Below are 17,292 nucleotides of genomic sequence, written 5' to 3'. Positions count from 1 at the left end.
TTAGTTTGGTTCCCACTGCTCAGCAGGCCCATTCCTCCTTAGGAAAATCAATTACGTTCTAGAGAAATGCTGTATTTTTTTGTACACCCAAATTGTAGCATGAATAAATTTGCAATCATGCTACAATTATATCGTGTGATTTGAAGGAACATATTGATGAAAATTTTACTCGGCGTCTAACACATCTCTGAAACTAAAAGAGATGGGTCTTCTCCAAATAGTTGTATATTAGAGGCTGTATCGGAGAAGGCAATGGCACCCCACTCCAGTACTCTTGCCTGGAAAATCCCATGGACGGAGGAGCCTGGTAGGCTGCAGTCCATGGGGTCGCGAAGAATCTGACACGACTGAGCGACTTCAATTTCACTTTTCACTTTCATGCATTGGAGAAGGAAATGGCAACCCACTCCAGTGTTCTTGCCTGGAGAATCCCAGGGACGGGGGAGTCTGGTGTGCTGCCGTCTATGGGGTCGCACAGAATCGGACACCACTGAAGCAACTTAGCAGCAGCAGAGGCTGTGTAGTGTAACAGAGGGGAAAGTACTGGGGGACAGACCTGAGTTCTAGCCCCAACTGAACTATTTACTCTGTGTCAGTCAGTGAGAAAATCATTTAATCTCTACAGCAGTGCTTCCCAACAGATGTGTCTTAGATGATGCACAGAATATTGCTAAAATATCAATCCCTTCAGCCCTCAGGACAGCCAAGGCATGGACTGCAGTGGCTGGAACCATGGCATTTTTACCTCTGGCTGCAAAGAGCCTCTGATGACCGTAATATGTAAATTATTTTGTGTGTGTTGAATGTGATGATTTGGGAGTATGACTGTTCTCTCTGGTTCAGTTTCCTCATCCATAGACTGAGTGGAGGCAAGTAGAGAGAATAAAGGATGTCTTCAGTCTTTGGGGAGCTTCTCTGGTGTCTCAGATGGTAAAGAATCTGCCCACAGTACAGAAGACGCAGGTTCTACCCCTGGTTTGGGGAGATACCCTAGGGAAGGGCATGACAACCTACTCCAGTGTTCTTGCCTGGAGAATTCCATGGACAGAGGAGCCTGGTGGGCTACAGTCCATGGGGTAGCAAAGAGTCGGACATGACTGAGCAACTAACACTTTCACTTTCAATCTTTTTAGTTTAGTAGTTTATACTTCTGTGAACATGAGAGGGAAATTCCAATTGCAAAAGAATCACAGAAATTCCTGTGTACATAGCCTAAAAAAAAAGAAATCCTGCCTTTATTCTTTTTAATTTCTGATTACCTCTAAATTCTTTCCCAGCAGAAGCAACTAAAAAGTCAGCTGTCCTCTAACCAGTATCTTTTTTAAAGCTCAGCAGGAATTTAAGAGCCAGAAACCTAACAAAATTAGAAAGGACACTATAGACTACTACTATAGTTTTCAAAGGCAAAATCAAAGTTACCTATGCAGGATTAGAAATTTGCATCTGTCTTTCAGCAACCTGTTCTTTCACAAATATATTATTTTGAAAATCATAGTGATGGAGGATGTTAAGTGGTCAATAATTAATGCAATTCTCACACACAAATGAGGTTGTTATCTTCAAAGTAAGTAAAAAGCTTTTCAAGATAAATGCTTCAGACCTGTGGGGTATTTTTATTTGAATATAAAAGAAGGCTGTTTTGCCTTCTCCCTGAAATTTGCACACTTATATCGATAATGCAAGCAGGATTGATCTATTAGCCATTTTCAAATTCAAGTGAAGTTTTATGGACTCCTGAGATTTTTCTGTTCAGTGAGATTACAAATGCTTTCATACTTTTGGACAAAAGAAGGAAATGCAATATTCTTGTCTGTGGATCATGAATCATGCACTGACTCATCTGGGAATATAATTCGCCATTAAGAAGATGTACCAGAACAGGTTCAGAGAAAGAATGGTTGTCACACATGCTGGCAATAATAATTCTAGCTTTTGAGGTTTGGTAGCCTACTAAGTGCCAAGCAATGAACAAGATGCTTTTGTTTATGGTCTCATTAATTCTCGACATAACTCTCCAAAATCAGCATATCATCACTCTGCAGTAAAATGGCAGGAATTTTCCTGACTATACTCCAAGAAGAGGTTTTAGGTATCCAATCATCACAGTCTAAGACCCAACTTTGTTTTCATTAATTTAAGTGCTTACAGCACCAAAAAGTTTATACTTTCACGTTTCAAACCCACAGGTTAACTGTGACTAGTACTTTGCTCTCTATGAGCAAAGACTGCCATCTTGTGGAAATTTCACATATAACAAGAACAATCATTCCATGGGATTAAACTTTGCCTTTGCACTAGAAGTTTACAACTAGATTTTTGCGTTATTACATACACACACGAAACATCAGTGTTGCTTATAAATAAATGGCCAATCTCTCCTTTAAGTGTGATTTTTAAGTCTCTTTTAAACATGCCAGAGCTTTTGAAGCTTTGAAAAACAGAATCTTATTAATTGTAAGGACTCATCCCATCGTTCTTTAAGGCAGTGCATTAGATTTTACTAAACTTTCTTTACCTAATCCTTAAATAGTTTTAGTTATATAATAGAAAGGAAAGTGTAGTATAACTGTTCTGAGGGAATTTCCAAGATCATTGGATTGTGTGGGAAAAATGTATAGCAGCACTCTGGGCTTAGAGAACACTTCTGTTTCCTCAGAGCCCTGTAATCCAGGTCAGTCTGTGTTCCTGGAATTTGCTGTGGGCTGGTCAGAGCCTCACTGAGGAATTCTTTGGCCCAGTTTGTCTGTATATCCCCAAAGACAGGGTCTTCTGCAATGCCTCAGTTACCTGTGCTTTATGAGAACAACCAATAAAGATACCTTTGCGATGTGATGGTACTTGAAGGTGCATAGAGAAGTCTCTTTTTTTTTTCTTTAACTAGAGTGTGTGTGGAAGGTTAACTTTTTTTTTGACTGGCCTGGCTCTTCATTGCTTTGCGCAGGCGTTCTCTAGTTGCAGCATATGGGCTCTAAGGCACATGGGCTTCAGTAGTTACAGCTCACAGGCCTAAGAGCACTCGGGCTTCAGTTCAGTTCTTGGGCTCTAGATCATTGGCTCAGTAGTTGTGGCCCACATGCTTAGCTGACCTGCAGGATGTATAATCTTCCCAGACCAGGGATCGAACCCATGTTCCCTGTATGGGCAGGCAGATTCATATCCACTGCACCACCAGAGGTCTCAGAAGTCTCTTTCTTTTCCCCTCAATAACTCCTACTACCAGTTTGCTGAAACTAAAAAACTCCTACCACCAGCTTGCTAAACCTAAAAAATTATACCGTTTTAAACACATTCTTTAGACTTGGTAAAGGCCCTTTACTCCTATGGAAATCAACATGGGTGATATAGAATATGTATATCTCGATGATTATTTTAAAAACCAAGTTATTTTCCAGGTGTTGAAATAATAAGGACACATCATAAGTGGTACAAGATAGCACTAAGAAGAAAGAGTAAGCGACAATCCTTTCCTGAATGAATATGTGAACGAATGAAAGAATAAATTAGCATGAACTGAGCACTGAAATGATTTCAGTGTTGACCAGGGCATGCTAGCTGAATGTACAGTTGTGGTTTAACGGAAATTTTGTACCCAACTCAATGCCTGAAGTGAAATCACTATTTAGATATTTATTGAATAAATAGATGAATCGGTGGGCATGGAATAAATTAGAAAGTAGGATTAATGATAAGAAATAATAAGTAGACTCTGGAGGTAGGGTTCATTTACCAAAAACTCTGTTGAGCATATTCAATCCATAAATATATGCTTGCTCCATGGGGGGTAAGGGAGGGAAGCTCAAGAAAGAGGATAGATATTGTATAATTATGGCTGATTTACATTGTTGTGTGGCAGAAACTAACATAATATGTAAAGCTATTGTCCTTCAATTAAAAATAAATTTTTAAAAATAAAATTTAAAAAGTTTTAATTAAATTAAAAATAAGTAAATATGTGCCTGCTCCATGTTGGGAAGTATGGAAGATGGTGAGTACATATTCTTGGAGGGGAACAGACATTAATCAAGTAACCACAAATAATTACAAATGATGATAAGTGCTGTCTGTGAAGGAAAACTCTTCCACTTCCAGACACTGACCAATATATATCGTGTGGCAGGAGTAGAAAGACAGGGAAATTTGGGAGCTCATTTTGTACTCAGATATGTTCTCATTAAGAAGATACTGTTGTAGTTTCTTTTCATTTTTACAGGTACCTGTAAATTCACATTTAAGAAGAAGTTATTTCTTTTAGGGATACTATTTTTTCTTTCAATATATTCAGTAGTGCCCTGACTACCTAGTGTCTTTAGGTAGGCAAATACCTACAGTGTCAGTTTACTAATGGTGTCTGAATGATATTCATAGATAAGCCAAGCAAGCGACGACGCTGAGGGTGTGGGTGATGGTGCCTCACAGGCCCACAGAGAGTTGCTCCTATGGCTCAAGCAACTATTTCTCAAGTATATTCCTCAAAATTTTAGCCTAAAGCAAATAAGAAAGGGGGATGAAAGTCTTATAAATTTAGGAAATGCTGGAGTAAACAAAAATCATACACGTTTTCTTTTCTACAGGTCTTCTCAAAGCCTTTAATAGGCTGCCTTATTCTGGTAAATTTCCAAGAGAGTGTTGCTCAGAGTTGATGACCACAAGACCGCCCCCCCACACTTTTTTTTTTTTTTTTTTCACAGAAACCCTCTAGGCACTAGGGTCCCTTGGAACACACTTCTGGAAATTCTGGAAATGCAAATGACCTTATCTGGGATGGAGGCTGGAATAAGGGTGAAATAGAATCCATTAACACTCATAATCATTGTCATAAATTCACATTTACTGCCCTTTTTGAGCAACACTCTGAAGCAACAGAACTTTAGACCCATCAATTTCATAAGGAAGATGTCCAAGTTGTGAGGGAAGCTCCAATGCAATGTTGATCCCAGAGTGTCAGCAGGGTCACTGGGGCTGAGGCTGTGGGAAAACCCAAAGGTAGATGACAGAGACGTAATTCAGAGAAAGACAAATATCATATGATATCACTTATATGCAGAATCTTAAAAAAATGGTACAAATGAACTTGTTTACAAAATAGACTCACACACATAGAGAATGAACTTTTGGTTATGGGGCAGGAGGGGAGAGGTGGATGGATTGGGAGTCTGGGATTGACATGTACACACTGCTATATTTAAAATAATTAACCAACAAGAACCTATGGTATAGCATAGGAAATGCTGCTCAATATTCTGTAATAACCCAAATGAAAGAAGAATTTGAAAAAGATTAGATAATATGTATATGTATACCTGAATGACTTTGCTGTATACCTGAAACTAAGACAAAATTCTTTTGGAGTAACTACACTCCAAAAGAAAATGAAAATTAAGAAATAGAGGCTTAACTCTCCATCGTAGCCCTTAGGGCTGGTATTACTCTTGTTTAGCTCTGGTTGAATGTTGATTATCATCAAGCTCATACTTATAGACAAGTGGATGACATGAACAGATAAAAAAGGTGAATGCATCACCGAAAGTGAGTTATTTATTCTGTCCAGATTGGCTTCTCTCCAAAGTTTTAAGCAGCCTGTCATCAGATAATACAAGAGCTGGGACAAGAGTACAATATGGGTCCACATATCCTAAGTCTGGGAGAAGGCAATGGCACCCCACTCCAGTACTCTTGCCTGGAAAATCCCATGGACAGAGGAGCCTGGTAGGCTACAGTCCATGGGGTCGCTAAGAGTTGGACACGACTGAGAAACTTCACTTTCACTTTTCACTTTCATGCATTGGAGGAGGAAATGGCATCCCACTCCAGTGTTCTTGCCTGGAGAATCCCAGGGACGCGGGAGCCTGGTGGGCTGCCGTCTATGGGGTCGCACAGAGTCGGACACGACTGAAGTGACTTAGCAGCAGCAGCAGCATCCTAAGTCTGGGCTTCCCTGTGGCTCAGACGGTAAGAATCTGCCCGCAATACAGAAGACCTGGGTTCAATCCATGGATTGGGAAGATCCCCTAGAGGAGGGCATGGCAATGCATTCTGGTATTCTTGCCTGGAGAATCCTAACTATAAGAATCAGGTTAAATTCTGCTAGATAAAATATGTTCTGTCCTCTTATCTTGATAAATATACCTTCATGACCCCTAGGACATCAGGTTTGGGTTTCTAATTCATGACCAGCTAAGAGTTCCGTGCTGATTCAGTGGCACAAGGAATTGACCTCGGGTTCCCCTTCCACCCACACAGTGAGTGGTTTCCCACACATAGGTGTGTGTGCCTGAGATTGCACGTTGAACTCTATTGGCACCCCCCAAATACCACCACAGAGACCTGTATGTACCCCTCGCTTTGAGACCTGCTCTCATAATCAGACATGGAAATAGGCCTTTATGGGCCCTGGCGGGGCACTCTGAGCTGCCTGGGCAGGAAATGTCAGGAAACTATGCAGATGGTACCCACTCTGGAATGCTCATGACCTTGGCCCTGACTGTTCTCACCCTGTGAGAAAGGGCACAGCTGGAAGAGGGCCAGAACTAGGCACGTCTGAGGTAGAGCCCAAAGAGTTTGGAATTGAGAGTAAAAACTCTATGAAAAGTATACATTTTAAAAGCTGCAGTCTTTGCAGCTACCCCCACCCCCACCCCAGACTCCGAAAGAGAGTAAAAGAAGAAAAAGGGTACTTCTTATTTGAATTTAACTACTTCTGAAAGCCTCTGGTCAACTTTTCTTCTTGTTCCCCAAGGTAAGATTACTTCGCCTTTGGCATTAAAAGGAAACTAGATCAGTTGTGTGAAAAACCCAAAATGATGTATTTTATCAACTTCAGACTTGTCCCAAGGCTTTCTCTCACACTGTGTTAAATAATAGAAGTCTGTTTAATTGAATTCCTTTGTCTGTAGCATATGCTGGGTGACATTATGCCAGCATCTTGCTCTAAGCAGCAAAACGTTCTTCGTAAAAGCATTAAGATCCAGAGCATCTTTCTGGATATAGGGTAGGAACACAGAACTGCAGCAGCTTGAAACCACATAAAAACAGTGCCTCCGAAATGTAATTGCAAAAACACATCACGATAAACCAGGGCGGGGGGTAGGTAATATTTAGGATTCTAAAATGAATATTAAAGAAAAAAAAAAAGAGGGGAGAGGGAAGAATATAAGAATGGAGAGAGGAAAGCATTTGTGGCACAAATCTTATCTAAAGAACTTAACTTTATAATGTTTTGCATGTCCTAACATTCTGCCCATAGGCTAATCTATATGTTTATTTCCCCTTGACAGCCACCATCCTTTAGAGATGGGGTTATTAACGGATATATTGTGGACTGAGGCAGTTTACCACGTCTGCAGTAACACGTGATTGTGTGTTTCACCCCAAGGATCCTGGAGCTTCAGCAGAATGGTGACATGGACATTCTGAAGCACAAATGGTGGCCCAAGAATGGGCAGTGTGACCTGTACTCCTCAGTGGACACAAAGCAGAAAGGAGGCGCCCTGGACATAAAGAGCTTTGCAGGGGTTTTTTGTATCCTCGCTGCTGGCATTGTCCTCTCCTGCTTTATAGCCATGCTGGAGACGTGGTGGAACAAGAGGAAAGGCTCCCGGGTTCCATCGAAAGAGGTACTTGATTGAAAGCTTTTGCACTATGTTGAGCGAACACGCGGGCTGTGTTTCCAGGGAGGGTCATCACAGGGAAGGGGATGGTGGTTGGGGGTGGGATTTGTTTCTTCTTTCCTTGAAGAATGAAAATAAACTTATGAAATGTAAAAATTGGTAAGATCAATACCAATTTTCATTTTTAAGACATCCCAGATCCATGAAGAGGAAACGATAGCATTTGAAAGACTGACAGTTTCATGAGCCATAATGGGCCTTGAAATTCTCCTGAATCTTAGGATAGACTAGGTCTATGATTTTTCTAAAGGCTGTGATTCCCTTGACCATTTAACGAAGACACTTATTATTTTATTTCAAGTAGCTGTTTAACTTATAGGTAAATTACTAGTGTCTCTGAGATTCGGCCTAAGAAATGCAGTGTTACAGTAAAATAATCAGTTTTCTCTTCACTGCCAGAGACTGCATCCCTCTGTCTGCATGTAGACCTAGAGAAGTGATCATATGTTTTCAGCCCTTTGATGACTAAGTTTAACAAATCCATACCATGGAATCATCTAGAATTCCATTTTTCATCTTTCCTCCTGGATCAGCTTAACTCCAGGGCCATATTAAAATTTTTCCAGAGATTTGAAAGAAAAATTTCAGAGTTACATATATCTTTTAAAGTGCCCTGTGCTTTATTTTCATCCAAAAAAAAAAAAAGTGGGATTTATAAATTTTCAGAGACTATCTGAAGTTAAACTACTTGATTTATTTATCTTACTTCCACTGGATCAAAAGGTGAAAAAAGAATTTAATAATGAACTCATATTCACTAAAGCTTCACAAATTGAAATGAAAAATGACCTGAATTTGCTGAACAATTTGATTTGCTGGATAGTTTCAAAGAAAGACAGTTTTAAGCTTTCTGTAACTAGACCTTGGCTAACTTACGCCTAAGTAAATCCTAAGAGGATCTGCTTTAAGGTGCAAATAAAAATGACTTCTTATTTGCATGATTTTTGCATGTTAATATATTCTTTCAAACAGATTGTTTCCTAAAATTTTCTGAGGATTCCTTCCTACCACCTTATACGAAAAATTGATCAGCACCATTTATAAGGAAAAGCTTGGCTTGGCAAAGATAAATTTTAGCTTCCTACCTGTCTGAGTGATCATACATTCTAAATTAGTGGGGTATAAACTAAAAATTAATCAGATTTTTCTGTAGTGTTTTCTTTGTGGAATAAACTTCTGGTATCTCTACTGACACTGATTCAGTGCCAAAGACCACATTAATGCAACATTATAGCCGAGACATCATAGTCTCAAAAATCTGAAAATTAAGGACTCCCCAAGCTCCTTATATTTTGAATTACTATACATGATATTAAATTTTTGCATTATTATATCTGTTGATGGATGACTACATTATAGTTGCTGTGGGAACCATAAAATTCTATCTTTCAACTCTCTAAAGTCTCAGTGATAATATTGCATTAATGGATATTTTTATTGGATTTTGAAATGAGAAAGGAGAAGGAAAAACAGTGATGCACATCAAAATATTTTTCACTGAGGAGCACTTTAATTGCACAATGAAAAAAATACATCCTCCTTTCTAATTCATAGCAGCTAATCCAGATCATATGAACAAATATTTTCTTTTATGACTAATAGATATTTTAAATTTTAATTTATTAGATATAATTAAATCCTCATAAATTTTGTTTATTGAACTTGGCTATAAAGAAGACTGATGAAAAGGACAATTTTCTTTCCTGCCAGTTTTATTTTTCAAATATTGGGCTTTAATGCTCACTTTTAGTGAAAGTCCTAAGAAATTTATAAATTAATTTCAACTCCAGAAATATGAGATTTTACTTCCTTTTTCTTCATTAAGCACCTTCTTACTAAGATTCTATTAGCGTAGCTCAAAGTGTCTTTGATTTAGAGGCCATTTAGTATTAAGCTGGCCCTAAACTGAAGCTGTCACTCACATGTCATGACTTGAAGGGGTCTCTAAAGCTTCTTTTGCTGACCTCACAATATTGAATCATTTAGGCTCTAGGTAACTTGAGTGTATGAAATCCCTCAATCAGAAACTGATTCTCTTGTGTTGAATGTTGCTCTCTCTAAACAATCTCACATGTTTCTAGCTGAAAGAGAAATAACCCTTTAACAGTCACTAACACTTTAGTGTGAACTAGCATATCAACATAGTATGACTTATCTCCAAGAATGGAAAGTTAAGGTTAGGAGTGAATAGAAGAAAGAAACAAAACCCAACTTGGAATGAGACATCCTGAAGAAGGAGGACGCATGCAAATAGAAGAGGGGGGGGGTGGGGGAATGTGCAGCCCAAACCATACATTCTGTTTGTATAACTTTGCCTGGGTCTGTCCCTGCTCTCGTAGAAGGCAATCACCCATCTACTACTCCCATATTTTGTAGTTGCATGTGGCATTTGCTCATTTAAGAACTTTCATTGCAAGAAAAAGATAGATAACCTTATCTTAGAATCATATGGGTACCCCCATAACCTAGCACAGTGCCCGGCTCATATTAGGTGCTCAATAAATATTTGTTAACTGAATAAACCCCAAAGTTCAGTTCATTACCTATCATGTTTGCTGAACTACTTTTTATTTTTTTAACCATGGAAGCTAGTACTGATGAGAACCTTATCTTCTTTTTCTTCATCTCCAGGATGACAAGGAAATTGACCTGGAGCACCTCCATAGACGTGTAAATAGCTTGTGCACAGATGACGACAGCCCCCATAAACAGTTTTCCACCTCGTCAATTGACTTGACCCCTCTGGACATTGACACTTTGCCAACACGACAAGCACTGGAGCAAATCAGTGATTTCAGGAACACTCATATTACCACAACAACCTTTATCCCAGAGCAGATCCAGACTCTTAGCCGCACACTGTCAGCTAAAGCTGCCTCTGGTTTCGCTTTTGGCAACGTGCCTGAGCACCGAACTGGCCCTTTTAGGCACAGGGCACCTAATGGGGGCTTTTTCAGGAGTCCTATCAAAACAATGTCATCTATTCCTTATCAACCAACTCCTACCCTGGGGCTCAATCTGGGTAACGATCCAGACCGAGGCACTTCCATATGAGAATCCAACAAAATCTCTCCACTGTTTCTCTTGTAGGACTCCCTTTGCAAGGAGCAACTGTAAGATTGTGGGACTAACATGGATGTAACTTTTTTTTTTAATCAGGATTATTAGTAACAGTTCTAGTTCTTTCTCTCTACCCTCTCCCTCTTCTCTCTCCTCTACTTCTTTCTCTCTCTTCTTCCCTCTCTTTCCAGACATCTTCTTCTTCCACGTTGTTTCATTACTCAATTTGTTCCCCCAGAAGGTAGTATACTAGGATCCTATTAGACTGCTTTTCATATACTGTACTTCAAGAATAGGAAACATGCACTGAGTATACTAGGAGTATATGCAGGATTAATTTTACATAAAGGCCTCTTCTGTAACATTTCTCTATTTTTAAAACTATAATTGCAATAACTTCAGTCTTTTTACATTCTTCTGCTGCATCCATAAAATGCTCCACTGCTGTCGAGTGTCCTTTGACTATGGACCAAAGGCAACCCCTGCAGTGTTTATAGAATAATTTAAAGACCATTCAGGCCACATAATATGAGAATGCAATTTTGTAGGATTACAAAAAAGCCATTAATATGCCAGTCAAGACTACAGTTAAAACTACTCTTGCACTGCAACAGTGCATATGACCTTTATGTGATTGTACAGTATTAAAAAGGTTTTTTTGCTTATGTACAGTAAACTTTATCATATGGCAGCAGCCTCTATTGTGTTAAATAAATTAGTATCTCATATATACATATATATGCACCTATATAATGTGTATATATATTCAAAGGCGGCCATTGCTATTGCAATTCATTTAATAAAGCTTTAGTTTAAAAAAAAAAAAGTATTGTATACAGGAACTATGTATAGTGCAGGGGGTCTTTTCAGTTAGAAAAGGCAGGTTGCTTTAATGTTATTCTGACTCGCATTGTTTGCCAACAGAGAATATTTTATACTTTTGTTATTAAAACATCCAGGGCGATTTAATATTTGTTCCTAGATGTAACTCATTCGAATAGATTTCTGCATTTGTTATTCAGCAATGTATAAAGCTAACCTTGATAATTTTACTTTTAATTAATTATCTAAATGGAAAATGTTGTTAGCCGAACCACATCCACCACAGCACAGAGAGCTCTATCCGAGTTTAGATGTAGATCATTGGAGGTTAATAAATTCTCTTCGAAAGCAGTGAGCCAATCAATACAACTGCAGTTGGGGAGAGATGGGAGCCCTGAAGAAATATTGATGTGGCCTTAATTACTGTCATACATTATCCTAAAGAAGAAAATATAACAACCCTACCGGGCTCTCACCTTCATCCCCTTTTTTATTCAGTTCTATTTGGAGGAGTCATGTATTTTTTACATTAGTGCCAAGTGTGTAGAAGGACGACAACAAAAGCAGTGCCTCTGTGCACAATCCTTTGAAAGTAGCATTCTCACCTTTTAGAAACGTAGAAAGAGTTTTGTTTGTAATCCTTCAATTAAAATGTGGTAAGTAGGAAGCAAGAACTTATCCCGTGTTTTTACGCAGCCATAGACTTACTTTATTCTAATTCATTCCGTGGCTAGGATTGATATAGGAATCAACCTATGTGATTTGCTTTAGGAGAAATTAAAAGATATATTCTTAAGGTATATTATATTTTGATGCTAATTCTGTTCTGGGGAGCATCTTGTCCTGTTACTGTTTTTGTACTAAATTGTCAAATATTGTCTACTGTGTAAGGCAGAAAATTTTCTTATCATGCGAAACCATTTTGTTTCCAGGGTAACAAGTATCTAAGTGCATGCACAACTTGTTTTCCCTTGTAACATCCATGATCTCATTCACGACTCTGATTTTAAAACAAAAAACCTTTACAACAAGCTATATAGGGACATACCAGATGTTGCAGTGATTTTAGCTATCAACAAACTGTTAACCATGTACAATATTTAAAATAGGCCTATTTTGATGTATTGCCTATTATACAAATACACAAACCACTTTTTGAAGGCCTCAGTTATGAGTGACAGAGCTTTCTGTGTATAATTTGTCTAAATAATTTGTCTAATAAAAATGTTTTCTAAACTTGCTCTCCTACCATTGAAGTCTTAACTATACAATTTGAAAATGCTTACCCTCTCACAGATAGAACTGAATTTTTCTAAAAATTTATCTTGAACTAAAGCATAACACACATTAAGTTTTGCTAGAAGAACGATACTATGAGTGGCTTTCTAGAAACAGTACCAACTGATGTTCTAAACCAATTCAAGACTGCCTTCTGCTATTAGAGACTATTTGAATCAACGATATATTTGTTTTCCTTTGTGAACATCTCATGAGCACCTTTTTAGGAAAGATTTATCCTGTTTCATGTAAACAATGCAGCCATTATAATAATAGTAGGATGAGGGTTTGTTACTTTTAAAAAAAGTTAAAGGTAATTATTAAACTTAGAATTTGTGTATTAATATTTGCTTTGCTGTTGGGGAAATATTCATTATGCTGAATCTATTAATTTGGAAATTGACTCCCACGTTATTTCTAATAGAGTGTTATTTTCTGCATTTGAACTACCATATTTAATTCTTCTAGCATTTAATTCATTCAATGGAGATATATCTGAAAACATATTCAATTTAGCTTAAAATCTCTACTTTTCTATGATTTTTAAATGTTGAAACTAGAAGGAACTGTAGCAATCTAGACTATTTTACAGATAAGAAAACATAAGATGCTGAGAAGCTGTGACTCGCCCCAATATTTGACAATCTGAGTCTTTTTAAACTCTGCCGTGCGTCAGTCACGCTCACTCAGAGCCTAATCGGTGGTGCATTTGAGGAATGGCTCAGGTACAATGACTCCACCCACTCCTCTCTCGCCAAGCTTAGGCTGCAAAGCTCTAGAACCTTCCTTCCTCTTCGGGGACCACTTAGAGCATCTGATTCACCTTCTCATTTTACAGATGGGAAAGTGAGGACCTCAAGCTGCATCAGGTCGCAGCTAGTGGCGGGACTTGGGGCATCTTGCTTCCACCCTGTGGTACTTCCGTTAGCCCAGTGCTCACCCTGACCCTCACCACTTCCACCAAACTTGCTTATTTCAAAACAAGACAAACATCCTACATACACATACTTTTATTCCACTCAGATGTCAAATTTATTCCATTGGTGAATTATTAAGAGAATTGGTTGTCCCTTTCAACCCCATCAGAAGTTATGTACAGGGTTTTGGTTTAATTCTACATTAGAAAATTGTGAGACCTTCTTTCTTCCTCATACATAATGAACTACAGGCAATTTGTCATTTTCTCAATTATGTTATTTTTCATCTCTTTTAGTTTGGTTGGTTGTCAACTGAATAAATACTTTAAAAAATAGACTTTGCTGGACGGTACTTTGCTTCATCAATTAGAAAGAAAGATGAGAAAAATCAATTTATCCTACATAATACCTTTAAAGCTACAAAATTGGATAACAAATTATAAGTATTCTATAATCAGAATTTTGGGATGGTGAAACACATTTTGAATTATGAGAATAGTAAATGAATCAGAGCTAATAACTTTTGTGCTAGTAAACATAGCTTTTATTCTTAAATATACATCTCATGATAATTGATAAAACACAATGGGCTCACTAGAAATGGGCTTCCCTCTGGAGTGTTTTTATTTCTAAAACTGAATCTTTTATCCAGTCCTTGTGATCAGATATTAATAAATGACTAGTAATTGTGACATTTTATAAAAATCATTTCGATTTTTTTAAAAAACATTTGTTTATTTGGCTGCACCAGGTCTTAGTTGCAGCATGTGGAGATCTAGTTCCCTGACCGGGAATCGAACCTGGGCCCCCTGAGATGGAAGTACAGTCTTAGCCACTGTACCACCAGGGAAGTCCCTCAGCAAATTTTAATAAACACCATCTCATGAGGTAGCATCTATGAGCTCCCTTGGATGGAAATGACTTACCTGACATTGAAAAATTAGGAGATAAAGCTTCTTAGATTTGATAGATATAATTCAATTCTGTTAGTGTTGACTGAAAACCTGTTACGTAAAGCCACAGTGCTAAGCAGTTACACATCACACAGATGAAGACATTTTCACCAATGGGTCTGGATGTGTTCGAGGGCACCGGCCTTTCCTTGTCCCTACTCAACATGCAGGATGTGGGGGCCACCTTACAGACTTTCTAGGGTGGCAGAATTAGTCACCCCAAACCAGTATCTCCTCATGGGCCTGGACAGTCCAGCTGACTGGACCAGTCCATCCTGGAAGTTCTCATGCGCTGACTGAGTCCGCCATCTTAGATTCAGATTCCTTCCACAAGGAAGACTTGGAAATCTCCCAAAATGCCAGACCATGAGGCCAAATTTTCAAAAACATGAAAATCACCCTGAGACACGGGGAAACTGCTGTCTAACCCGTGCTCCTGATCCATAGGACTCGAAGACTGATTCCTTCCCTCAGGCATCCGCATCAGAGTGGCACAGACCAGGGCGCTCATTTTCTGTCCTTGCAGATAATCCCTTGGGATGATTAGAGCACTGTAGACTTTCCAACAACTTGCTTCAGAGGGACCAAACACAAGAAATCTTATTCAGGCTACTCTTCAACTTTCATAAATTTTTATTTGAATTGCAAATAAGGCTCCTAGTTACTGTTCCTGTCTCCTAAGACACAGGATACACCGTGACCTAGGATCCGGATGAAAGTAAAGTGTTTTACAGGCTGCCCACCACGAGGACAGCCTCCAATCCACACACACCCCCAGGAGAACAAAAAAGACGTGGTTTTGTTGCATTTTGCAGAGCTGTACAGAGGCACAGAGCGCCTGCACCACCTAACGATTCAGCCTGCCGTGGGAACAGAAACACTAAATGAGCTGCCGCTGGTTTTCTCACCTGACTTTGCCTACCTTCTTTTTTTCAGTAGCTTTTGTTTGTTTCCATGGAATATTAGTAACAAAGCAAATATTGTTCAAAGTTGATAAATTTTTGCATATCTAAAAGCTCTACCCTAACTTGCTATTACACACCATTTAAGACAAAGGGTCGTCTTTGGACTGATTTTGCGCGTTTCTGGGATTTATTCCCAGTGGAGATGAGAAACTGTTGTGTCTGCACTTGTTACCTACCTTGTGCCACAAACATACCTTTCTGGACTTCGTTAAGAATGAGGCCCCTTTTTCCTTTCGGAAAAACTCTATAGGTTCCAACCTATTGAATTGGCAACATATTTCAAAAGTCTCAAATTGTCTGTAATATGATAGAAAATTCCAAAATTTTTACACTAATTATCATTAATTAAAAACTAAGCTTTCATAGCAGCTATTTCAAAAGAAGAAGCATATGTCACAAAATCAAAGAACAGTAAAATGTCAGAACCAGAGAGGGACAGAATAATAAATACAAATATTTTAATAGGTAATTTTCCTGCCATAAAATTTGAAGTAGAAGTAGAGGCAAACTTTAATTTTTAAAGTTGTTTTATTTTTAAATTGGTGCTATTGAAAATTCTAGGAATCAAGTAGCCTATACTTATGGCTATTTTTAATTTAAAAAATTAAACATCAGTATTGGACAAATTACAGTTTGCTTACTCACTACCCAAAGGGTTCATAATAGGGGGCCTTTAAGAATTATTCTAATGTGAAATAAAATGAGGTTCAATTTGCAAAATTTTAAGTTATATAAAACTTTCCAGAATCATAGCCATTTCATTGAGCAAGGGATACCTCTATCTATTTCACACTAGATAAATAAGGAGTTGATAGGTGATATTTAATTCCTCTTCAGAACTGTGTTAAAATTGACTTTCAAATAGTTAATGCTATTTGAAGTTAATGCTAGCCCTCTGTTAATATCCATTTATAAAAGTTGGCTATAAGACTCATTTTTAGATATCAAAGCACAGTAAAATTAAGCTGAAAATAAAGGTGTCAACGTGCCCAGCTGTTTAGTTTGATTTTTTGTTCTAAAAATAGGTATTGATACCCAATGTGCTGTAGAAGTAACTTCATCTACTTTTGTAGGTGATGTTAGAAAACACTTTGAACATTAGTTGTTAGATGGATTAGAGCCCCGTTATAGGTCTAATTGACATAATTGACACTAGATATCAAATGCAGAACTTTCATTCACACAATGCTTTTAATGAATATAATACTTTTTTCCAAATTAAGAATAAAAATTAAAAATAAGCAGTGCAGACCTTCCAGATTCAATTCTGCATAACCAAGCATTTTAAAACTTATTGCTCACTCACTCAGATTTCTCCATGGAAATGTCATGGTAAAAACAATTGTTCATAATCTGAGCAACACGTGAACAAAATCACCTCTCACACATGTAGCCTTTATAGCTTTTGGTGTGTCCAATTAACATGGTAAGTCCTATACTGCTTAATCACCAATTCATATATATTTAATTCTTTCTTGTTCATCATCATTTAATGACATTTTAATGATGTATTTTTTACTTCATAATAATGATTTCGTGTCTCTTTAAAAAAAATGAGTATTAATACATAGGCTGTAGAGAGAATATTAGGAACAAAACAACCACACAGGATCAATCGGTCCATTGATGG

The 17,292-nt window shown here is 38.0% G+C and overlaps 1 protein-coding gene across 1 annotated transcript; it reads left to right on the top strand.

Annotated features, from left to right (window-relative positions):
* Positions 1-7,388: 7,388 nt before the first annotated feature.
* On the top strand, positions 7,389-13,086 carry LOC138988292 (glutamate receptor ionotropic, delta-2-like). The gene is made up of 2 exons (XM_070372929.1): positions 7,389-7,613; positions 10,299-13,086. The coding sequence occupies exons 1-2, from the start codon at positions 7,401-7,403 to the stop codon at positions 10,719-10,721; spliced, it is 636 nt and encodes a 211-aa protein (XP_070229030.1). The 5' UTR covers positions 7,389-7,400; the 3' UTR covers positions 10,722-13,086.
* The last annotated feature ends 4,206 nt before the right edge of the window (positions 13,087-17,292 follow it).

Source organism: Bos mutus, chromosome 6 (genome assembly GCF_027580195.1).
Source record: "Bos mutus isolate GX-2022 chromosome 6, NWIPB_WYAK_1.1, whole genome shotgun sequence".
NCBI classification, from domain to species: domain Eukaryota; kingdom Metazoa; phylum Chordata; class Mammalia; order Artiodactyla; family Bovidae; genus Bos; species Bos mutus.
The sequence above is the reverse complement of the archived record's forward strand: the minus strand, read 5'-3'. Positions and strand labels throughout refer to the sequence as shown.